The following is a 23,409-nucleotide window of genomic DNA, read 5'->3' as shown; positions in this document are numbered from 1 at the left end:
TGTGATGAGACAAATTCCACCAGCTAGTAAAAATGACAGTAGTAGTACAGATTCCTGCTAGCCATCGGCCTTGTTTCATCCATGTCATACATGAAAGTCAGCTGGTGGATTCTTGAATCAGCTTCATACTTTTGAAAGCAGTTTGCAGTCCTGAAGGATTTGGTGACCAGTGAAATTTTACTTACTTTGGCAATTCAGTTTGAAATTTGGTGTGTGTATGTATATGTGTTTATATGTATATGTATATATGTATATGTATATATGTATATATATGTATATATATATATATATATATATGTATATATATATATATATATATATATATATATAAATCACTATTCCTCCAGAGAAGAACAAATCGGGTCGCACTCCACAGGTCAGTTTTGCAGTTTTTTTAATTTTTCATTTACATTCCACGAACAAGGGCAGATGTTCCGATCTACGCGTTTCGGTATTACAAATACCTTGCTCACGATCAACCGACCACTTGGCTCCCCCTCCCTGATATACTTAAATGCACAATACATCATTTCCTATATGGGGGTTACCAGTGCCTCAATGCTATCTGGGAGATGTAGTTATTTGGTGTTTTTTCACAAAGTGTAACTTATTTCATTTTGCCCATTCTCCTGCTTTTTCTCTATATTTTACCACATTATGAGACAGTGTTTGATAAGTGGTTAAAGTGTTATAAACTGATAAGTTCCCTCTAGTGGGATTACATTACATATTGACTTATATTTGTATATGCATTGGTAGCTGACGGTTGAGAATATTACAAAACCTTCAAAGACAGGTATCCCTAGTCATTGTTTTAAACTAGTTATATAGTTCCCTCAAGTGGGATTACATTACTTTTGTGGCTATTTAACATTCCTGAATCCTTTTCATCGCCAGATCCCTTCGGTTACCCGTGTAACATTATAACATATAACCACTGTGTACTGTACATAGAAGATCCTATCATTTCATATACAATGTCTCAATTTTCTCAAGTTTATATATCATACCCCTTACGGGTTTAGTAAGCAGATATGGTATTATGTTGGGCAACAAACAGATTAACAAAGCGAAGTCCTTATAAGTGTATATATAACTCTTCTGACTGATTAAGCCCATAAGGGGTTAGGGTTCTTAGGTTTAGGATATGGCGTGACTCTTTTTGTCTCAAGTTTTTCTCTGTCTCCCCCTCTTTCTTTTTTGGGGACACTTTCGAGCCCAAAGAATTTCAATTGACTCCAGTCACTCCGATGGTATTGCTCCATGTGTTTGGCTATTGCATTTGCCTTGTCCTTATGAATGGTTGCTCGGACATGCTCCAAGATGCGTTTTTTTAATTTGCACACCGTGCTGCCCACATACCTCATGGGGCACGGACATTCCACAACATATACAACGTGTGTTGTTTTACAGGTGATAAGTTCTCTGATCTCCCATTGTTTCTTGTTTGACATTTGTACTTTCTTTGTAGGTTTTGCAATCTGACAGACTTTGCATGCATAACATTTCACAAAACCAGTTGTTTTGAGCCATTTATCTTTTTTTGTTGTTTTTTTTAAATGGCTGTGGATAAGGTGATCTTTCAAGTTCTTTGCCCTTCTGTATGTAATTGTTGGGTGTTGTCCCACAATATCTTTAACTGTTTCATCAAGTTGTAACATTTTCCAATTACGTTTCAGAATATTGGCAATCCTCTTGCTCTCATTTGAGAAGTTCATTATCATTCGTATTGGTTCTGAATCCTCTATAGGTTCCTTCGATTTTCTTTGGAGACATTCCCGGAGGGCTCCTCTTTGAGCCCCATGCTCTTCAATGTCTACGTAGCGGAATTGGCCCCTTTAATCAGAAGCTTCAATCTGATTCCTACCTCCTATGCCAATGATACCCAACTGGTTATCTCAACAGTGGACAAGGACATCAATTATTCCACTAAGCTCCATGATTGTATGACACAACTCAGTATCTGGATGAGGGATCACTGCCTGAAATTAAACTCAACCAAGATGGAAGTGATCATGTTTGGATATCTCTTTCTACCCTGGTCCCCTGAGTCTCGGTGGCTGGATAATCTCGGCCCCCCTCCTATGACCAAAGCTAAAAACCAGGGAGTCATTATAGATGAGTTTAGTCCAAAACCTCAAGTATCTAAAGTGGTGTCCTCTGCATATTTTATGTTAAAAATTTTATAGAAAATATGCCCTTTTATTCCTCCAAAAGACGGTGGTTACCTCGCTAGTCCTACCTAAACTAGATTATTGCAATGGCCTATATACCAACATCTAATCTTCTCAAAAAATTGCAAACAGTGCAAAATGCCGCTGCAAGACTCGTTTTGAACATACCTACATATCAGTAATTTAGAATAGGGATTCAGGAACTTCATTGGCTGCCAGTTGCCCAGAGAGTAACATTTAAAGCCTTGTGCATAGCTCATAAAGCCCTCCATAAAGAAGGCCTAACATTGTTATGGGATTTTTTTAATGGTATATCCTTGTTCTGCAAACATTCATCTTGACGCCTAAGGCCAGAATAGGAAAGGTGAACTGGGGAGGTAGGAGCTTCAGCTATAATACTTCAAAGGACTGGAAAACTCATCTCCGACACCTGAGGGAAATTCCAACGCTCCTTGCATTTAGAAAGCAACTGAAGACATGGCTCTTCTAGTACTATTGGTCTGAAACACAGTCTGGAGTACCGGAAGCGCCAAGACACCTACGGGTACACGGGCGCTATACAAATTCATAATATAACATAACATATGTCCATAAGTGGTTGATCAAGTAAAGATTTTACCAATATTAGTTCATGTTCATATAATCTAAATAGAGTTTGCTTGCATAGCGAGTGGTTATCCTGAAAATCGGGCATTGACCTTGCCTTCTGCAACTGTTGGATATGGATACCCCTGCTTTAGGGTAAAAACTCGGACAGACTAAACCAAAGATGTAAAAAGTTGTTTGATAAATGAGACGGACTGTGTTGGTGTTGTAGTGGGCCTGTACCCCTCCTAATTACTTGCCCGGTCTTTAAGTGATTCTTGAGGGGGAACCACTGGAACGGAGGAATAAACTTCTTTTCACCGAAGTATGTCTTTGTAAATGACCACTGTACTTGCACAAATACACATGTTGACTCACGTACAGTAATTTAAATGAAATGTTGATCACTTACCACTCCGCGTTTAAATGTAGTGAATGAGTTGAGTTGGAGTGAAAATGTTAATGGCTCGCACTTGAAGTCGTGTCTTGGCAATGCTGAAGTTGACAGGACAAACTTGTGCTGTTCCCTTGAATCGTCGCCTTTCGAACCGTGGCCTCAATTGAGATTCATGGAATGCGATTTAGTTGGCATGCAAAAATAATTCTTTGGATTAACATAGTTGCTGTTAATCTTTGGAGCTAGATTTGAACAGCGCCGCAAAGTACAGAACTACTCAGTGTTAACAATTCTAGATATGTGAAGGGAATATTCCAGGGTGTGTTGTGAGGACGTTCTCTTTTACGGATCGTTTCGTTACTGCAACATTTTTTTTTTGTTCACCCTCTACACAGGGTATCCGTCAGACAGGACAAAGGTCTTACTGTACAGAAAAATAAGGCCGTGTCAGCCCAGCTGCCTTCTCCGTTTTTACGGAACTACCCAGTGCTTCTTTTATAGATGTTAGGGCCTGTTTAATTTAAATTGTTGTCTTAATTGCTTTGCAGCTGTAAAAAGAACAATTTTGAAAAGGTTTTGGAAACTTCTTGAGTTGCCGTTTTGCTCTATAAATAGCCCATAAATAAAAAAAGAATCTGCATGCGCCTTATAACCTGCTGGAATGTCGTGTCGTGTGAAAGAATGCTCCCGGTTAATATCCTGTTGCCTCATCTCTAACCCACAGTGCTCCAATCCCAACACTTCAAACCTTCTAGACCCTTCATGAGTTTCCCTTCCGGTATGCGGCTTCTCACACTAATCTTCAGTTGGTTAAAAATTGAGATCGTTTTACCTTTGAAACTCTGGGGTTTGTTCTCAGTCGACAGCAGTCCTTATCTCAGATGGCAGACTGATTAACGAAAATAACTGTTATTCTTGCTTTGTTGACAAAAAAATGTATTTGCAAACAAGACTGGCTGCTGATCTGGCCCAGCACTGATCTCCCTTCAAGGAAAACAACAATTGCATCTCAAAGGGTCGTTTCGGAAGGGGTGGGGGCATCGTCAGCTACTTGAAACCTTTCACTACTGTACCGCCGAAAATGCCACAGTACCAGAGTAGTGGACAAATATGAAGTGCCAGGTGAAAACCAGAGAGTGTGAAGCGATCCGTTCGATTCATCTGTTGCTGCAGTGCTCCCGAGATGGATAAGCCCCTCTAGTACACAATCTGGTCAAATCACTCTGTAGTGTATGGTATCCACTGCTAAAACCAATAGCAGAGCAAATTAGAATATGTAGTGCCACCTTGAGACCCATCCCTTGTAGTTGCATTCTATATACCCATCATGGGATTGCGAAACTTATTGTTCAACTGCTAGACCATTCCTTCCAGTCCAGTAGCATTCAGGAAACAGTTTGTTATTAAAGCAAATAGCAAAATATCACAAACCATTTATTTCTTTAAAACACACATGCAGGTTCTACACAGGTAGTTAGGTCTTCTTTAGCTTAGACATATCGTTTAATGGTTTGCTAATAAAGTTTACCCATATTGCCTCCTTCCTTGAAAGTTTCAGGGTGATCCGTCCAGTGCGGTTGAGAAATTAAGGATAAATAATAATTGTATATTTTTGCAGTTGGCGAGCCTCTTGCAAGAGCGCACAATCAAAAATGAAGCCCTGTGAGATTGGTCGAGAAGCCTGTTTTTCCCAGAAGTCTTCACGCTCTCAAGGGAGCAAGAGGCTTCCCTGAGTCTATCGAGAGAGCTCTAATTGGTTGGCTGTTGAAATGTTAGAAATAAAATGGCTGCTGCTGTTAACTGTAAAAAAAAAAAAAAAAAAATTTATTGGATGTGTTGTGGAAATGAAATAAAGCTATATAAGGGGCCAGCAGAAAAGCATGCGTTTCCCCTTAGCAAGGAAGTATCTAAGGGATAACTACTGTGAAAAAAATAGATGTACATTGTAACTGATTTTTACGATCTCACAGGGTTGCAAATAGTAAAAAAAAAGTTTTTGATGAGTTCCCTATACACTCCATTAATAGGAATGCATATGGTGGTACTAGTTTTGAAAGGCAGTGTGTAAGAGAGAAGTACTGTGAGTAGATGGTTAAATCGTATTTATTTTTTTAAATGATGATCTTGTGAGACTCTTGCGGGATCCTAAACAGTAGAAAGGAGTAGGTGATCATTCAATACACACTAGTATGCGCACTTCCTACTGTGGGAAGGAATCTTACTAGAGATGGTATTTATCAGAGTGTACTATTTACGACCATCGATTGAGTAGAGTATGATCTCGTCCCACAAACTACTATGCACACCCATAATCGGAGAGAGGGGTGTTGCACGGAGGCTAGTCCCTAGACAGAGCATTCTATGCACAACTGTTATCCAAGAGAGCTGTCTCCGGGGAGAGGCCAGCTCACTATACAGCCTACTATGCACAGCCGTCATCTGAGACAGAGGTCTGACAGAAGAGGCCAGTTCATGTAAACAGACTATGCACACCTATAATCTGAGAGAGCGGTCTGATAGAGTCCAATCCATGTACACACCCCACTATGTGCAGCCGTCACCTGGGTAGAGGTCTGACAGAGGAGCGTAGTCTATGTACACCACCTAATATGTACACCCATCATCTGAGAGTGAGGACTTTGTGGAGATGACGGTCTCTCACCATGCACCCTACTAACCACTCCTGTTATCTGAGAGCGAGGTCTGGAAGGAGAGGACAGTTCAAGCAGACCGCCTACTATGCACATCTCTCATGTAAGAGAGAGGGGTACGTGAAGAGACCGGTCTCTCCCCACACCCTACAATGCACACCCATAATCCAAGAGAGGAATCTCCAGAGGCGCCATTTACTCTCTATACTATGCACAACCATCATCCAAAAGAGGTCTCCGGAGAGTTTACTCCCTCCACATATTCTAGTTAGGTGCACCTGTCCTGCAAGAAAGAGGTTTGAGTATAGAGTCCAGGCCCTCCCTACATTCTACTACGCTCACCTGTGATGCAAGACAGAATTCTAAGTGAAGAGTTATTCTCTCCTGATATCCTACTATACATACTTGTCCAAAAGAGGTGTCAGCGGAGGGGCCATTCTCTCCCCAAACTCTAGTATGTCCACTTGTTATCTAAGAAAGAGGTCTAAGCGGAGGGGCCAGTCCCACTAGACAACCCATCATTCATGAGAGGAGTCTGTGTAGAGAGGCCAGTTTCTCTCCACTCTACAACACTTACCTGTTATGTAAGAAGTGGGTCCTCTTATATATACTCAATCCCACATACTATTTCCCTAAAATTTCTTTGTGATCCCGCAAAACTCGCGAGAGTAGGTCACAAGCTTCAGGGATAGAAGCTTGCTGTATGGCCACTTTGGGATCTTGCGAGAGGCTCGCAAGAACTGATGGAAAATTACTGAGCTTACCACAAGGTGTTTATGATTTCACAGGATTGTATAAAAAAAGAGGTAGCAAAAATCTGGTAAATATTCAAACTTATAACTTTTGTTACAGAATATGTACGGTAAAAATGCAAGTTCATTGTAAAAGTACTCTCAACAGTTTCGCAAGCGTAAAGCATTAAACACTGCCCCTCGCATTGAGTGCGGAAGTCTGTGCTTCTTGCTTTTGCAAGGGGACCGTGAGTTAACCATGCCATCTATGAGAGCATTGGAGTGTCTTACATGGGTAGTTAAGAAGAGAAAAAAAGGGTAACAGTACAAATAACATACATAATAAGAGAATAGGGTAGCTCTAAAAACAGCTCTTTATTTAACATTTAAAAAATATTTTTTTTACATTTATTAGCTTTTTTGTATCTTTTTTCATAGTGTATTTTGTGTTCAACTCCCCTGTTAGTCATGCAAGAGTCATTTGTTTGTAAACTAAATAATTAATACAATACACATACAGTACTGACTTGATTATTGCAAATTACCATTAAATATTAACTGACCACAAAAAAGATCTCTGTACAATATATTAGAATGAAATCTATAAATCTACAATCTCGCAAGCCTCCCGCGAGAGCAATCACACACCTTAAAAATGGATGTTCATGGTGAAACCATAGTTTATTGTATAAGAAAAGCGATCAGTGTCTTTTTGAAAGATCAATATAAATGTTTGTGTAAAGATGGAAAGACTATGAAAACTATGCTGGGATTATTTCTGTATATGTGAGTTACAAAAACTAAGAAGTTGAACATCTCAGTGCAAAAATTGTTGGAATAGTTTGTTTCTATGTATTTTTAAATATATTTTTTTTATCCTCAAGTTCACTGGAAAAAAACAAAGATTTAAGTAGCGTTCTAGTTAGGGTAAATTTTCAGTGACAATGTTAACATTTTGAGTTAAAAATACATAGAAATTCAGCAGTTATAGTTAGTGCTATACCGGGCTATACCTTAGGCAAAATATAGTTGGTCCAAAGCCTACTTGCACACAACACTGTTAGGATTTGAAATATCCCCTGCAAAGTATAGAGGCATGCACCCCTGCCCTGAGAGACCCATGTACATCTGGAATTTTACCAGCCAAGTAAATAAATTAACCTAGCATTTCTATGTGGGCCAGGTCTGTCCTGTTAAAGCCAAGGTCCTGAAATGGTCTGTGACATATATGTTTAATGACGCAAGACTGCATACGAGTGTGCTGGATTGTTGACTTGAAGTGGTGGTGGCAGAATACCAATTTTTGTGAATTAATTGAACTGAGATCTGAGTGTGGCCTATTGGCCCCACTCGATTACAAGGCCTGCTTCAGAGTGGCGCCCAGTGCCTTTTGCTTACATAGTTTATCTGGAGTGTTTGAGGACGTTGCATATGTGTGGTGCGATTATGTGCAATGTGGGTATGTTTGCTTGGACCAGTTTATCCATTTAGGAGGGCCCCTGGTTTAAGATAATAGAAGATGACTGATGGAAACAGCTTCTGCCAGACATTGAAAGTGTATAGCTTGCATTTCTAAAACCAGAGGGTGGAGACCCATATGCCGAAAAAAGGGAGGCTGGAGGAAAGGCTACACTTAAAAATTCTATAAGGAATTGCTGATTAGATTTTCCAGAGCACTGCCTCTTGGTATATAGTGGGGAGAGTCATCCTGTTCGATTAGTGGGTAAATTCCTAGTCAGTCTGTCCCTTTGTCTGTCCCAGATTATTTCAAGACGCCTGATGGTGGCCAGGTGCAGTATCATGATTCATTGTTCCCCATGTTTGAGGAAAATGAGGGTAAACATGGAAACCCGACCACCCCACTTCATTCCTGTATCAAGATCTTGAGAATGAAAAGCAATGCTTCACAAAGCACTTTAAGAGCGGTTGTGAGGCCAGGGCTGATGTCTGCAAGACACCTAGTCTTTGAGATTTTAGGGGACCTTTCCTGAAGGCTGCAGCTTGCTAGAGAAGCTGTGGGTGTGTCTAGTGCATTGAAGCCTGTCCGCTCAGGGGGAAAAATAGTGTCTAGCCCTGCAGGAGAAGATTCCAGGAGACGAACCTCAGCTGTGCCCTCCGTGTCTGGGATTCCTTGAGGAGGCTGACTGTCCAGTGTGAGTGGGGCATGTCTTACACTGTACAGTGAGAAGTTGTCTGGCCTTTCCTAGTGCGATTATGGGGGTAAACTGCATAAAAAAGTGAAACCATATAACCTAGTGTCAACTGGAGCTTCTGCAGTCAGAGGGCTAGTGCTGCTCCCAGCTCGAGGCACACCCACGAAAAACCAGACTCCACTAAAGGTTGCCTGCCCTGGCTCAGAGTTTGCGCATGCTAGGGATGCCCAAACTCATGAGTTGCACTGCCAAGGAACCCCAGCCCAGAAGCTACATGCCTGTAAGTCTGCCCCTCACCATCCCCCCATACCAAGCTCATGCCTGAAGCAGTGACATGAGAGCAAGAGATCTACTGCTGCCACAGTTGAAGATACTGACAAGTGTCTGCCGGGTAGAGTTTTTTGCAGTGAAGGCAACAGCAAGACACCTCCCATAGACCCTTAACCTGTAAATATGAACAAAGCCAAAGCATAGTTATGTTTCCTTGCCTTGTAAGATTATTTTGGGCTTAAGAACTATACAAACTGATCCATAAGTTTTCCAAGGGCATCTGCTTAGTGAAACTAGCACCTCTGCTCAAGTTTGATAAATTCTCCTTTTGAGAAGAGGACAACCCATGGCATTTGGTTATGTGGGTGAGGGCGTTGGGAGCGGGGGGGTTCATTGGGGCAGCTGTACTTTTAATGTAAGCCCAGAGTGATATTGTATAACCTTGTATAATCCATATCTAATTGTGTAGTATTTCATATGACTTTGATAATAAAAGTACTTTCTTTTCTAAAATGACCAACCCTGGAATGGACACTACATTTTGTCTATTGGTTGGCACTTGAGTTCCAAGCTCTCTCTACCCCCCCCCCCCCCCTTCCTATGTGGCCTTCGACTCCTCGCCCATGCTAGCCTGAAGCTTAAGTGTGGAAAGGGTAGGTAAAGGGACCCCTTTTTCATAGCTGGAGTAGGGCAGACCTCAAGACAGCAGTGGCAAACTAAGCCATCCACCACACAACTCTGTGAACATGGATCCTGAAATACATCCTGTTACCATGATCTCCAGAGCTAGCTAGACCTCTTAAAGACAACCGAAGATAAGTCTGCAAAGCAACATCGGAAAAGATGACCTCCTTTAAACAGATTGACCCATTCCCTAAACTTAAAATCAAACTGACCTCATCCCAGATCGATCTGACGCTTTTGTATTTATTGAAACCAGATGCTGTTCATAATCCATCTCTCTCACCATTAGGATACCTCATTCACCACCTGGCTACAGTATATAACAAGCATTGGCATTGATGTTGTTGCACTAAGGATATTGTGCTGCATAACTAAGTACGGTCCCAACAGCGAGAGCTATTGGCTATGCCGATGCTGGTTACCTCTTCCTGGCAGACCAAAAGTGACAAAGAGTCTGTCTTTTTGAATCCGCTGGATCCATCAAGATAAACAGAAAGAGCACGCTTACTATCCAATAAACTCAACATCTGCTCTTCCTCGGAAAGAGAAAGAAAGAATGAATGTCTGAAGAACCATTTCCTAAGAAGAGTGAAACTTAAAATACATTTTAGGAAGAAATGCGAGCTCTAATTTATGTACCAACGCATCATCCAAGAAAGTGTAGAAAGAATGATAACATAGTAAAGGAGACAGTTCCCCAAACATTTAAGTAGTGGTGATAGCTGCCAAGAACAGAAACTTCTATGATAGAAATATTAAATCCTCTGTGGTTAAAGGTTTAAAGGCTTTAAAACCCAGCGACAAATCCCACGCAGGAGCTGAAAAAGGAAGGAGCAGGCCTAGAAATAGCAAAATGTTTAAACATTCCGGCCACCAAATCTTATGCCTTCGAAACAACATAAGTATTGTGAAAAAAACCTTGCAATATGTCTCGCATTTACCCAAGTTTAAGCTATTTGCATTGTAAATGATAATGCCTTTTATTAAAAACGAAAATAAAAAACTTTGTTATTTGCAATGTCAATAGCTCAAACTCATGTAAATGCGAGACCTATTGCATTGCAAATGCTTGTTTTTAAACCCAGCAAGTATTAAGATGTTCCTTGGGCGCTTATTGGTTTGGACACTGTGCATTCCATGATAGGCTCTTCATGGACCAGTCTAGTCCCAGAAAGAACCACAGAAACTGGGAAAGAGATCAGTACAAATGTTTTTAAAACAAAATGTGAAACATTAGCAAATACAGTTATGTATTTGTGCACCCATGTGACCAGATCCTGGCCTTCAGTTTACTCCTTGCATATAGATGTAGTACGCAAATGCTAAATGGTTCTTTTTGTTTTCTTAGTAAATTATTGTGACTAGGATCAGATATAAAATGTTAAACATGAAATAATATTTTAGGTTTCTAACTATCTAAATAAAGCTGCAGAAAACACAGGAACAATTGGATGAGAATATACTTTTCCACCCATATGTTACCATCCATTGCAATGTGCTTTAAAACATGGTTGTCCTGCGCATCCATAGGCAATAAAGCCAATCATAAGGCACCCACATTGCAAAAATAAAGAGAAAAAATATCCATTGATGAAAAAACTGCCTCCATGCCTTGCACGCCAGTTTTATTACAGTAAACAAGTCAACGTGCAGTGTGGCTCAGGGGTTAGAGGCGGCAGACCCGGAAGCTGAGATTGGCCCCAGGCCAGGGTTCAATTCCCCGCCCCGACGGGGGTTGGGCTCAATAATTCCACGGACTCGATAATTCTCGCTCCGGTGCCTACTCGACTCACGGGTTCACACTCTGCGACTCTGGGCAATAGCTTGCTTAATCTCCACAACGGCCCCTCGCGGCGGGATGCCTGGCTTTCACCTTGTGGATACCCTGCCGGGGTATCTCACAGGGGAATACCAGGACGGGTTCCCTAAGCAAGCGCATAGATGCCTGCGATGTGGGCGATTTGCGCTATATAAATACATGTACATTTACATTTACATTTTTCACTTTAAGATGGCGTGACAGCTTTGTGTACTGATTAAGACATCTTAGAGATCTGTGTCACCTGAATGTGAAAGGTTCTAATCCCTGTGAGCCCTTTCGTCCTTCTGAGGTCAACATGAGGACCATTGAGTTTGATACTAGTTTACAACTCACATCTAGAGACCTGACAAGTAGTACAACACCGCTGTTACTGTTTTCCTTGCCTTTGTCTGCATCGGAGGTCAGGCAAAATGCTTTTGCTGCTGCTATGAATTCGAACCTGGACATCAAGCCGTGCATTTGCCAGGCTTCTGACCAGGCCAGCTCTGAGTGTGTAGGAGTGCATTTTACCTTCTCTCTCTGGATAATTTAGTAGTTACAGCCCAGAGGATTATTTCCTATCATTACTCAGTGGAGGGAAGCCGTCTGTTTGCTGACTACAGTCTCCAGAGCAAAAATACTCTGCTTTCTTTCGTGGACGTTCGCGACGAGCAGAGAAGGAAAAGGGCGCGGACTCTTCCTTACTGCCCAGCAAAGACACAGACAATGTCCTCTTCTTTTCTATGCTGGCAGCTGTCCCCACCCGCTCTTCCTATTATTCCCTCTCTGTCTTGCTCCTCATTTACTGAAAACAGTGACTTGAAGAAACGGTTCACAACCTCTTCTTTCTTTCATTAACTAGCTTCCCTGTGAAATGGACCAAAAAAGACAAGCGTGTGCCTCCCGCTGACTAGGAGAGGAGGCAGCAGCAGGGGAAGGGGAAGAGGGGGCCTGTGCCGGATTTCCTTGCAGGAGCGAGCAGGAACCATATGTCAAGGCTCACTCCCGCAAGGGAATTACCAAACATGCACGCGTTGCCATTGAAGGCAATGCAATGCGTGCACGTTTTGGCAGCCAAACTGAATCGATAGCTAAAGGTCTTTTTCCTATGCTGCGCTTGGACGCTATGTAGGCAAGACCTAAAAACTGGTGAGGACTTTGTTCATCTAGAGTCCCATAAATACACTGATGTACTCAAAATCTTGGATACAATGACTTGGTATAGAGATTGCAAAGACCCCACTTAAGCCACTGAGACTGAGCATCTTGCACCCCCTTCTTGCCAGGAGGTTTATTTATTGTTTCCTTGATTAAAACACTGGTCACCTCACTTCCTTTTGTGATAAAAAAATAATTAGGGACATTTCAGCTACCCCCAAGGAGAAAGATCTAGATGCCCACACACTAAAGCTTTCACCTCATTGGCTGAAGTTTGGGTTCTTTCATATGAGGTGGATGTGTTACTAAACATATTGTGTTTCAGGGATAAAGCCTTTTTGCATATTACATTTTCATACTTTGTACTGCTATTTTAATGTACCGGGGGGGGGAGGGTGTTCCCAGCCTGGCGACTGGGAATGAATCAAGTATGTGAATCTATAAAAGATACCAATGTTGAAGAACTGGAGTTACAGGTAGGTTGCCCTCCAGTGAAAGACTGTCTTGTGCACCATGCAATACTGGAGACGGTAATGTTAAACACTAGATTAAGATGAATCTACTCCTACTTCAAATTCATACCTGGTCTTTCATTTTTGATTAAATATCCATTTAGTCCCCCATGACTTCCTGATGTTCAGTATGCAAAATTGAACGTGTGCGTTCCAACAATGGTGTTTCCATCAAGTAAAAATACGTGCTGTATAGGTGTTAGACTGGTTGGAGGCAGGGAGATGGTATCACCATACGCCATTGTTGTCTTTGCATCCCTGGAGCTTGGCTGGAGGTGTTTGGGGTACCTTTTACCAGATTTTGTGACACAAGAGATTTTTGCTTTTTGCAGGTGTGACATCACATCAAGTGCAATAAGGTTTACTTTTTCTTGGTACTAATCCGTATAATTTCCAACACAATAATGCTACTATATAAAAGATCGTTGATTAGGGTAATCATGATTTGAACAATCCCTTGAAGTACCTAATAACACCCCTTCTTCTGCAAGTGGCATTGAAGGCTCGGCTACAAAAAGGTTACTCGAGCACATACTAATTTTTATATCCAATATGACAGGTAGGAATGCACAGATCCTGCCTGATCTTTGACTTTTTTTCTGTTTTAGTGGACCTCATGTGCTTGCTGTTGCAGATTGTGAAATGTTTGTTATGAGGTAAATGCCCTCTGGTGGTGTTCACTCGTTTGAACATTGTGGCTCCTTGTATGTGTTTCTCATTCCGAATTCCTGGACCTGAGATTCTTTATCGCTCCATTATTTACAAACTATAAGGAGTCCTAATATGTTGTATTTACTTCCATTCCTGTAATAAAAACGTTCCAGGCATGGGTTCTTCAAAATTGAAAATATACTACTTAAAGCTTTAGTGACCACACAGTGTTTTCAATATTACTATAAATATATTTCAAGATAATGCATATTATGTAGCAATAAGATTATCTTAATTAAAACATTTGAAGTGTTGAGGTGCACTCCCCGCTTTCTTTTGAAACTGTGACATTGTTAGATTACTTGTCAGATGGGAGAATAGATGAAGCTTTCTTATGTGATAGTCATGCTGTGAAATGCTATTGTGCCTAATAAAAAAAGTAATATATATTTTTTTTAAAAACCTTTTTATTTAATTTTTTTCAGAAGAAGCAGACTACAGTGCCTTCGGTGCGGATACTATAGCAAGAAAGAAGAATGTTCTAGCCAATGTGTTGCGCCCAGATAATAACAGAAAGAAGCCCCACATTGTGATCAGCATGCCTCGTGACTTTAGGCCAGTCTCCTCCATTATCGATGTAGACATCCTTCCAGAATCTCACCGCAGGGTACGGCTTTACAAGCATGGCAGTGAAAAACCTCTAGGATTCTACATCCGTGATGGCTCCAGTGTTCGAGTAACTCCACATGGGTTAGAGAAGGTTCCAGGCATTTTTATATCAAGACTTGTTCCTGGAGGCCTTGCTCAAAGCACAGGTTTGCTAGCGGTCAATGACGAAGTTCTTGAAGTCAATGGCATTGAAGTTTCTGGAAAGTCTCTTGATCAAGTTACAGATATGATGATCGCTAATAGCCATAATTTAATCATTACTGTACGGCCAGCAAACCAGAGAAATAATGTTGTGAGGCATAGTCGGACTTCTGGTAGCTCTGGTCAATCCACTGACAGTAGTAACAGCCTCCATGGGTACTTGACAACCCAGCCGATTATACAGAATTTCCATGAAGAAGAAGTCGACAGTGATGACGAAGACATAATTATTGAAGGTTCTGGGGAGCCACAGCAAATTCCCAAAGCAGAGTCTAACATTGAAAGCGTTGAATCGTTAACACAATATGAATGTCTTCACGAAACAAAGCAAAATGGTTATATTCCATCTAATGATCTTAGTTTCCTTACACTAGACGATGATGAAAGTATTGTCCCAGGAAAAAGTAATGACAACCACAAATGCTTAGAAGAAGATGGAACAATTATAACACTATAAAACTGCATATTCTACATTTTCTGGAGGTGCCATTTAATGTTCGCATCTGACTTGCAGTTGATTGTACATTTTGTTTCATTGGTAATTGTGACCTGTGCTTGATCACTGTTTGCTTAATTGAAATTTAAGCATGTTGCTTAAAATCATAATGTGAAGTTTTTTCCCCCTACGTTTTACAGCAAAAATCATTCCTTTATTATAAGCATTGTTTCTATTTTATGAGCTGGTAGCAGCAAAATACTTTAAAAAAGTAAACGTATCAGATCTACTTCGCTCCAATTTTACAACTTGTTGAAGTTGTATCAAATGTTGATGAGGACTGCACTCAAAGTTGCTTGAAGATTGAGACAATGTCACCTTAATGGAGCACATCACTCATATTGCCTGCACTCATCCTATGTTCTAGCATACCTAAGCTTCATTTTTTTTTCATTGACAGTCGATACCTCTGACCACCTCGTCTCCCTTTTTGACCAAACCATAGAATATCTTCCCTAGGGATTTTTCCTCCTATGTGGTGGGTTATCTTCCATCATTACATGTGTTTTTGTGCTCTGCCCTTCTACCTAAACCTATTCATTGTGGATTGTATTTAGTTATGGTACTATAGTTAAAACCTTAATATATTTGATTTATCCTTTTCAGTGATATGCCAACTATGTATTTTCTGTAGTTGGTGGAATCTGCAGATGATATTTTAACTTTTATGAACTAGGCAGAAATGTCAGTGCATTAGTAACCGTGTTCGACTGGGCTGAGGTCGGAATCACAAGGAGAGAAAATAGCTGCAAGAAAACGGAGCTGATGTCCACGTTACACATTCATCATTTGGTCCTCAAATTCTGAAGGAAGAATGGGTGATGGTGGGGGTTGGGCAGGCGGATTTGTGGAGTCTTGCTTTCACATAACAAATCCCTTTTCTGATAGCCTCGCCTTTCATAAACGCTGAAAGCACAAATTAGGTCTGTGTTTTTTGTTGAGTATTTGGTGCGGAGTGAAGAACTTCATTTTTTAACTATGATTAGCATAATCTAGGAATATCTTTAGGTGCCTCTCCATAAGTGCAAAGTTGTAGTAGCATGGAGTTTGTAATCCGACATCATGCCCCTCTCTTTATGCTCAGATACTTTAGCAAGAGATGAAGGGCTACCTTTAATACTCCTAAGTGTACAATCATCCAGGAACAGGTTTTTCCAAATTCAGAGCCGATGGTGTACTTTTTCCTCACTTCTGACACATCTCTTAAGTTATTATTGAAATCATTCATACAGTGCAGCACAAATATGCAGTTAGCTGGATATGGAGGGATCCAGCAGTACTTTCTACCATTAGCTGAGTAACATAAATATGTGATGGGCAATGAGCATCGACTCGGTCGAAGTAAAATATTAGCAATTTGGTAGCAGCTGTCTGTTCCACCAAAATATCCTCGCAGCTACACTAAAGCAAGCATCCTTACCCTACTAACCACACGTGTAATTCACACTGTGATCTCTGATGGAAATGGTTGAATACTCCGTACTGTCAAAAGGGACTGCATTGCAACACCAAATTGCAAATTAGCACTATTCGGGCACTTATTATCAATGGCACATGCTCTAATGAGAGCAGAGTTGCATTAGTCCCTCACGCCAAGTCCTCAAAAAGGTGTATGCACATTGAGAGAGTCACATTGCCATTTCATTCTCATTTGGCATAGTGAAAGTTATGTGCATCCTTGGCGGTTTGGTAAGGTGAGGCCTGGAGCAGTCACAGGAAGCTCAGTGTTGTCAGTAGTGATGCATAGTGCTTTGTTGGACTTTTACATTGTAATAAATGAGATGGCTTGCAATAGGAGTGGGACATTAAGTTTAATAAGCGCAGATACCAAGCACATGGTATACTTGCTTTTGTAGTTTGTGGCAGTTTCGTGCACATGGTTCTGTGCAAAGGAGACCGCCACTCGGGTGCCACTGCAGAGGGAACACCTTGTTGTCTGTGTGACCAAGTAGTGTTGAGTTGAAGGAATGTGTATGGTGAGTATCTGATTGTTTCTGTTGTGTTGATATCTTTGGTTTGGTGTAGGGCTGACCGAACTGGGTTAACACCATACATTTTATCAAATTAATACATTAGTTACTGTTCTCCTTTACAGCCAAATTGCTGTTTGGAAACAGAGGCTTTCTGGTTGTGGTTTGGGCAGTTGGCGACACAATGCTTTCATTATAGCTTTTGAAGACCTTTTTTGGTTGTGTGATGCCGGCCAGTCTATCATATGCTTTTGGAGGTATTGAACAATCTGGCCTAAATCTTTTTGGAAGTTGAACATGCAAGATACTACAAGTGATGGTCCCAGATCTGCATGATAAGTACGTGCACACGTAATGGGTTCCCATTTTAAAACTGGTTTTAAAGAACCTCTCGGATTTGTCACCAGTTAGTCCTCTGAGTGAGAGCATTTTGGACTAGCTGCATCAAACTATTTTCTCCTTATTTTTTTTTTTACCATGTTGGTGCATACTCAGATTGAGATTGTCATAACTGGTAGATTGCTTAAAATCTTCTGATTTTAAGGCTTATATAAAATTATTTTGAGATGCATCTTTTGAGATTCCATTTTTGACAGATTGGAAATATTGAACTTGGCAGCTTGGTTTACAAATCTTGAAAAGGTAAAGCTAGATGACTTGTAGATTTCAAATATTATAACCTATCTGAATGGAAGACCCCAATACGACAAATACTTTCAAATGTTGAAACAAACACCTTAATTATAGTTCTACAAAGTACTATTTTCACTGTTGAAACTGTGTTTAGCTGTTGTGCAGTAAAGAGTAGAAAATATTTTTTTAAAGACTTGTTCTTCTGAAGTTGTTTTATAGTTCCACATTCCATATTTTATGCTTGGGATTTCTCATTGTAAAATGTCTTTTTTCACATACAATATTTTAATTATTTAGTTTATGCATCGAGTCTGAAGTGACAACCAATTTCTTGGTAATTAGATTACTAATGCTATGGAACTTGAAAAACAGAAGCTTCCTTCCAGTTGTGACAGAATCCTGGAGACCAGGGTAGGAAGATACCCGAACACAGGCAGTGCTGCAAGGCCTTGCATATAGTAAAACACGAAACACATCTTTATAACATTAATTGAATGCAATTCCATGAGATTGTAGTTTTTAAAATACATTTTATATTCACATCAAATTATATTGCAATGATTATTCACATGAGAATTAAAGTATTCAATGTAGTTTTAGGTTGCAAGTAGGACATTAGGGTGAGACCAGAAAAAGCATTCCTGTGTTTTCTGCTACTTAAGTGTTATGCCACTGCGGACTGCTACTGAAATATTGCTCCAAAAAGGACTTGCCACTCAGTTATGATATGCATGTCTCTCGGCCTACTTTGCTCTCTTTTCTGCACGTTTCCCTTTATCTAAATCAATATCATATAATAAGCGTTTGGAATTTCATTCATAGCAATAATGAAAGTTGTCATCACTGCTGTTCGTTTGAGGGCATAGGATAATGAACACTCACTTCGTACTCCGAGAAAGTTGCGTTGTTGGCTCCTTGATAAGAACTTTATCCTAAAAAGGTCTGAAAGTGGGAAACAAGCCAAAGTTTGCAATAATTGTCGAATTCAATTTCAGTAATCCCTTAATGTGGTTTTGTACCAGGGAATGAGCACACATCCTGCCCTCAGTTTCTCTTCTACACTATGCTTTTTTCCCCTGGAAAGTATGGCCATCAAGGTGCCAAGATAAATATCAAAGCTGCATGGAAAGTTGTAGTTTATTCCCAGTTAGTTCCATTTGGAGGTGCCCAAGCCCCAATACTTGACCTCTTTGCATGATTCTTTCACATTGTGTCTTTCATAACAAGATGTGCATTTACCACATGTTATCTTTTATCTACATATCTGGGCATCTTTCACTTGGTCATTCACAATGTGTTACGGTTTAATGTTTAGAAAGATATTAATCAAAATGTTCATCATGCAGCCAGTGTTTGCTTCTTTCTTTCTATCAGCTGACCATAAACTAATAGATATTCTACTCACTTCCACCTACTGAAAAATAATACATATCGATTTATCCCTTGCAAAGATCCAGTGGCTAATCAGTGGTTAAAAGTTCTTGAAAAATGTCATACCTATGAATTATTTTCTATAAAACAGAGGAATGACTAAATGCCAGTAAATTATGGCAATTGTGTGCACGCATATGTTAAGAAAAACAAAGAAGAGCAGTGTGCATACTGTCTAATTCCCAGATGTGCAATTATCAGCCTTAAAAATTAGGCTATTGCCAGCATCTTAAAGTTAGGTTGCACCTCCATTATGGTATAGACCTGCTTAAACAGAACTTTAAATGCTGCAGTAACAATGAGTTATTTGATCTTAGGGTTATAGTTTATATTTTGGACAAGAAGATGTAACTTTTATCTATAAGAAGTTTTCTTCCTAAAATTGTGTTAAACAAGATTTCTCATGCTTGAATTTCTTACTCTTATAATGGGAAGCCGATTTAGAGCCACTTGGTCTACGAAATGAAAATTAACCTTCCAACTAGACCTGGGCAGAGTTTGCTGAGTTCCGCAAGCGGCAGAGGGAGGCAAGTCTCTCTGCTTGTGCTGATTTTTAGCGCCTGGTGTTTGTCCCCTACTGTAAAATCAGTGTGAACTGCACCATGTTCAGCGCCAGAGGGTGCTGCTTTTCTCTGCTCGAGCAGCAGCTTCCTTTACGTCCACGGCGGGTTTCTCAACGGGAGTGGTAGCGACCTGCTGCGACCGCCCGCACTGAGAAATCTCGCCGGAAGGTGGTCTAGTATTGGATTTTCCTCCCTCGGGCTCCCCAACTTAACGTTGGCGAGCTGCGAAAGAGAAACAACTCTGCAAGCGGAGTTTACCGCCCAGCCTATTTCTAACCGTGCAACTTTAATACATGCACAATGGGGTCGTTAAGATAAAAGCTAATTAAATTTGCACTGAGGGTTCCCAGTTTTTTTTACTTATCATAAAGCTAGTCCAAATCACTGAAATGCATTGTGCAATAACATTTTAAAATATTTGGTTTATGGCTATCCTATGTATTTTACATGCTTCATATTTATTTATGAATTGGTAACGGTGATATGTCACTTATTATAAGTTTAATGTTTAGATTGAAAGAAAACAAACTTTGTATTGCACTTTTCTTAGTGGAAACACCCTCTTAGGTTTTTTGTGGAAATATTGTACTGCAGATTATGAAAACCAGTCTTGGGTGCAAGTTTGATGCAAAATATTTCCAGATATTGGGCATGTAACGCCACAGCTTTAATTCTTCAAAAGTATAATTTAAAACATGAACTGAGCAGTGTGAAGTTGTTGCCTATTTGATTATGCAAGTACTTTGGCAATGCACATGTCCACTAAAATCGCTTTCAGACCAATTTGAATGATGATTGTTGAGAGTCCATTAGTTATTTGTGTTCTTACTTGCTCCTTGATTTCATGGTCACAAAAATGTATATCTGACCGTGGAGACTATATTATGTATTCTCAGTTGGGAATTATGTGGTTGGATGATTTACATATGTTCCATCCTCAAAACTTATGCAAATAGAGTGACACAGGTTTAATAGTTAAAAAGTTCAACAAATTTTACATGCAGTCCTAAAGCCTACCCATCAAAATCAATAGTTTTCTTCTTTGCTGCATACTGTCTCAAACAATATTAATCATATGGCTAAAGGCATCAGATGCTTTTACTGTAACGAGCAGTTGTGAGTTCCTCCATGTCACTATGTATTTTTGTATGTTTTATAATGACCAATTCATGATCGATCAAATGCTCTAGCATAGATTGTTAGAAATCATTTTAAATCAAAATGGTACTGGGGTTGAGTATAATTAATTATAGAAATGTATACAATGTTATGCTGTCATACACTACCTCTTTTCACGTTTTGTTAACATCTCAAACTTTCTCTTGAAAAGCTATCTTGGAGACTTAACTTCGCGTGCGATTCCTTTCTGTTGAAACTGTTAAATATTGAGTTTATTTTTATAGTTTTTGTGTAATTGCCTCAGGAAAAGGTTCTTTTATTAAAGGGCTGTGTTCTGTGGAAGTGAAACTTTTATTAGTATTTGAATTTGTAATTAGTTACAGCTAATCGTACCTTGCTTGTATATCACTTGCTTGAAAGTGAAGGTGGAAATTCTGAGGGCCATGTCACTGGGGTTTCTCCTTCAAGGAAACTGCACAACAACCAGTTGGAGGGCTTGTGGGAATCGATGCATTTTTATATTTTTTTCTCAAATTAAGGAATGTGAAAGGGCATTCAGCTTTTTTCTTTTGTATGACAATAGGATGTAGATCCTTAATGGAGATTTATTATTTAGAGGAAATGTATCCAACTTTTTTTAAATTCACCTATCCAATATAGTTTGTTATATGGAATGTCATTTTGGAAATTGTTTATTAATATGTATTAGTTTTTGCAGAGAACTGAATATAAATAATAATGTAAGAGTTCTGTTCATTCCTACCCAACCAAGTAAATAACTGATTCTAAAAAATGTGCATTTCACATTAACTATTGGTTTTAGTCTATATTTTTAAAAATATATACGCCTCTTATTTGTTTTATCCCCAATTGAAATTAAAGTACTGGATTTAACAGCAGGTAGATCTTGATAAAAAATGTGTCCTTTGTCTAAGTTCGCCATTATCGTAAGGAGATAGTCAAAATGAACACCAAGACTGATTCGCTTTTAATTATGGAATAAATTATTTACAAAGCACTTCAAGGTTCTTGCAAGGTTTGAAAAATCCAGTGTAAGTGAAAAGCAAAGATACCACTGAGTACACTGACCTCCTCCATTGCAATGATTTTTTTTCTTCTATTTCGGGGCTACATATACTGTTGCTTTCAACAAGGTACTAAATATTGTTTTACCGTTGCAATGAAAATATGCCTATGAACCTGTGGCTGCCTCAGTCTTTTTAACTAACTTCATCTTAGATATTTTTTTTAAAAAAGAATTCACATTTTTCAATGCACACATTTTGCTACCATATAACTCGGTACAATTTTGTGTATCTGACAAGCAATGTAAAAGTTGTTGCAAATGATGGTACAAAAGTCATTATATGGAATAAAAATGTATTAACCCCCTACGAACAGCAGGTCAGTTGACTTTGGCTTTGCCATTAACAGCTAATACTATAGTGAAGTTGGAATTATTTAAACTACCTACTTGTGGTTCCTACCATAGATGTCGTTTGAAAAACACACATTGTTCTATTTGGATTCTGTAGACTATTGGGTAGAAGTGTGGGCTTTAAAATGTCTGGAGTTTTGGAAAATTCTTTATTCAGGTTACTTCTCTGCACTATGGAAAGCACATGAAAATTTTACTCTCTGAAATAGTCTTGAAACTAGAAAGTCTTTTAACTGCACCTTATTATAAAATATTGCACAAGCACTATTGGAAAATTCACCCTGTTAGTTGCATTGTTACAGTCTCAAATCCAGGCTAACTGTGAACTCTGTGTTTTTTCATGTCATTAAGTAAAGAAAGATGCTCATAAGGGATCCGCAACATGTATGTACTTCAGTGGGTACAATATATTTTGGAATTAATTTTTACTTGCTCTGTGATTTTATATATGAGTAAAAATGTTTAAAAAATATCAGTATTTTTTCTTACAACTCTATTGTAAATGCAAATTTATACCACACTAAATGACCTTTAATTTTTGGTAATCAACTATAGCTTCAATTGTATATTAGTGTCTTATATTTGTACATAATGAAATAATAAACTTATATAAATTATTAGTTTGATGTTTGGTTATTGTGTAACTGGATGTGACATCGTGCTATTTAATTTTAAAGAGTAGAAGCGGGTTATTGTCAGTTGTTCCTCCTATCCGCCTTTGGTTTTTCCTGCTGCCCTGCTGGCAGTACTAATAACATATTTCCTAATCACTCTATATATTTGCCACATTGCTTTGTCCGAGTATATTTACTTTCACTATCTTAATTTCAGAACATGGAAGAAAAATCCTGATTATCACTCGACAATAAATGGATCTGTCTTGTAGCAGATGTGGGTCCCTGGAAGGTATATGCAATGTTTGTGAAACTGTCCTGTAACAAAGTCTAGGAATTGGATTTGGTAAGAAGTGGGGTTTGGAGTAGGTTTGAGACTTTTTTTTTTTAAGACTGACCGTGATAGGACTGGGAAAGTCTGATGACAAGTTGCAGATGAAACCAAAATATATAACTTTTCTTCGGTTATTAGTTTTCTAAGAAACCACCTTGTGTTGTAGCGAAGAGA

General features: G+C 39.4%; 1 protein-coding gene across 1 annotated transcript in view; it reads left to right on the top strand.

The window, feature by feature from the left end:
• The window catches only part of PARD6B (par-6 family cell polarity regulator beta), a 97,569-nt gene extending 74,662 nt beyond the window's left edge, over nt 1-22,907 (top strand). The window contains exon 3 of the mRNA XM_086932460.1: nt 14,253-22,907. Coding sequence (XP_086788586.1) covers nt 14,253-15,094 — 842 coding nt within the window. The 3' untranslated portion in view covers nt 15,095-22,907. The remainder of the gene's footprint in view (nt 1-14,252) is intronic.
• Nucleotides 22,908-23,409: the final 502 nt, after the last annotated feature.

The sequence above is a fragment of the Lissotriton vulgaris genome, chromosome 7 (genome assembly GCF_964263255.1).
Source record: "Lissotriton vulgaris chromosome 7, aLisVul1.2, whole genome shotgun sequence".
Classification (NCBI taxonomy): domain Eukaryota; kingdom Metazoa; phylum Chordata; class Amphibia; order Caudata; family Salamandridae; genus Lissotriton; species Lissotriton vulgaris.
The sequence above is the reverse complement of the archived record's forward strand: the minus strand, read 5'-3'. Positions and strand labels throughout refer to the sequence as shown.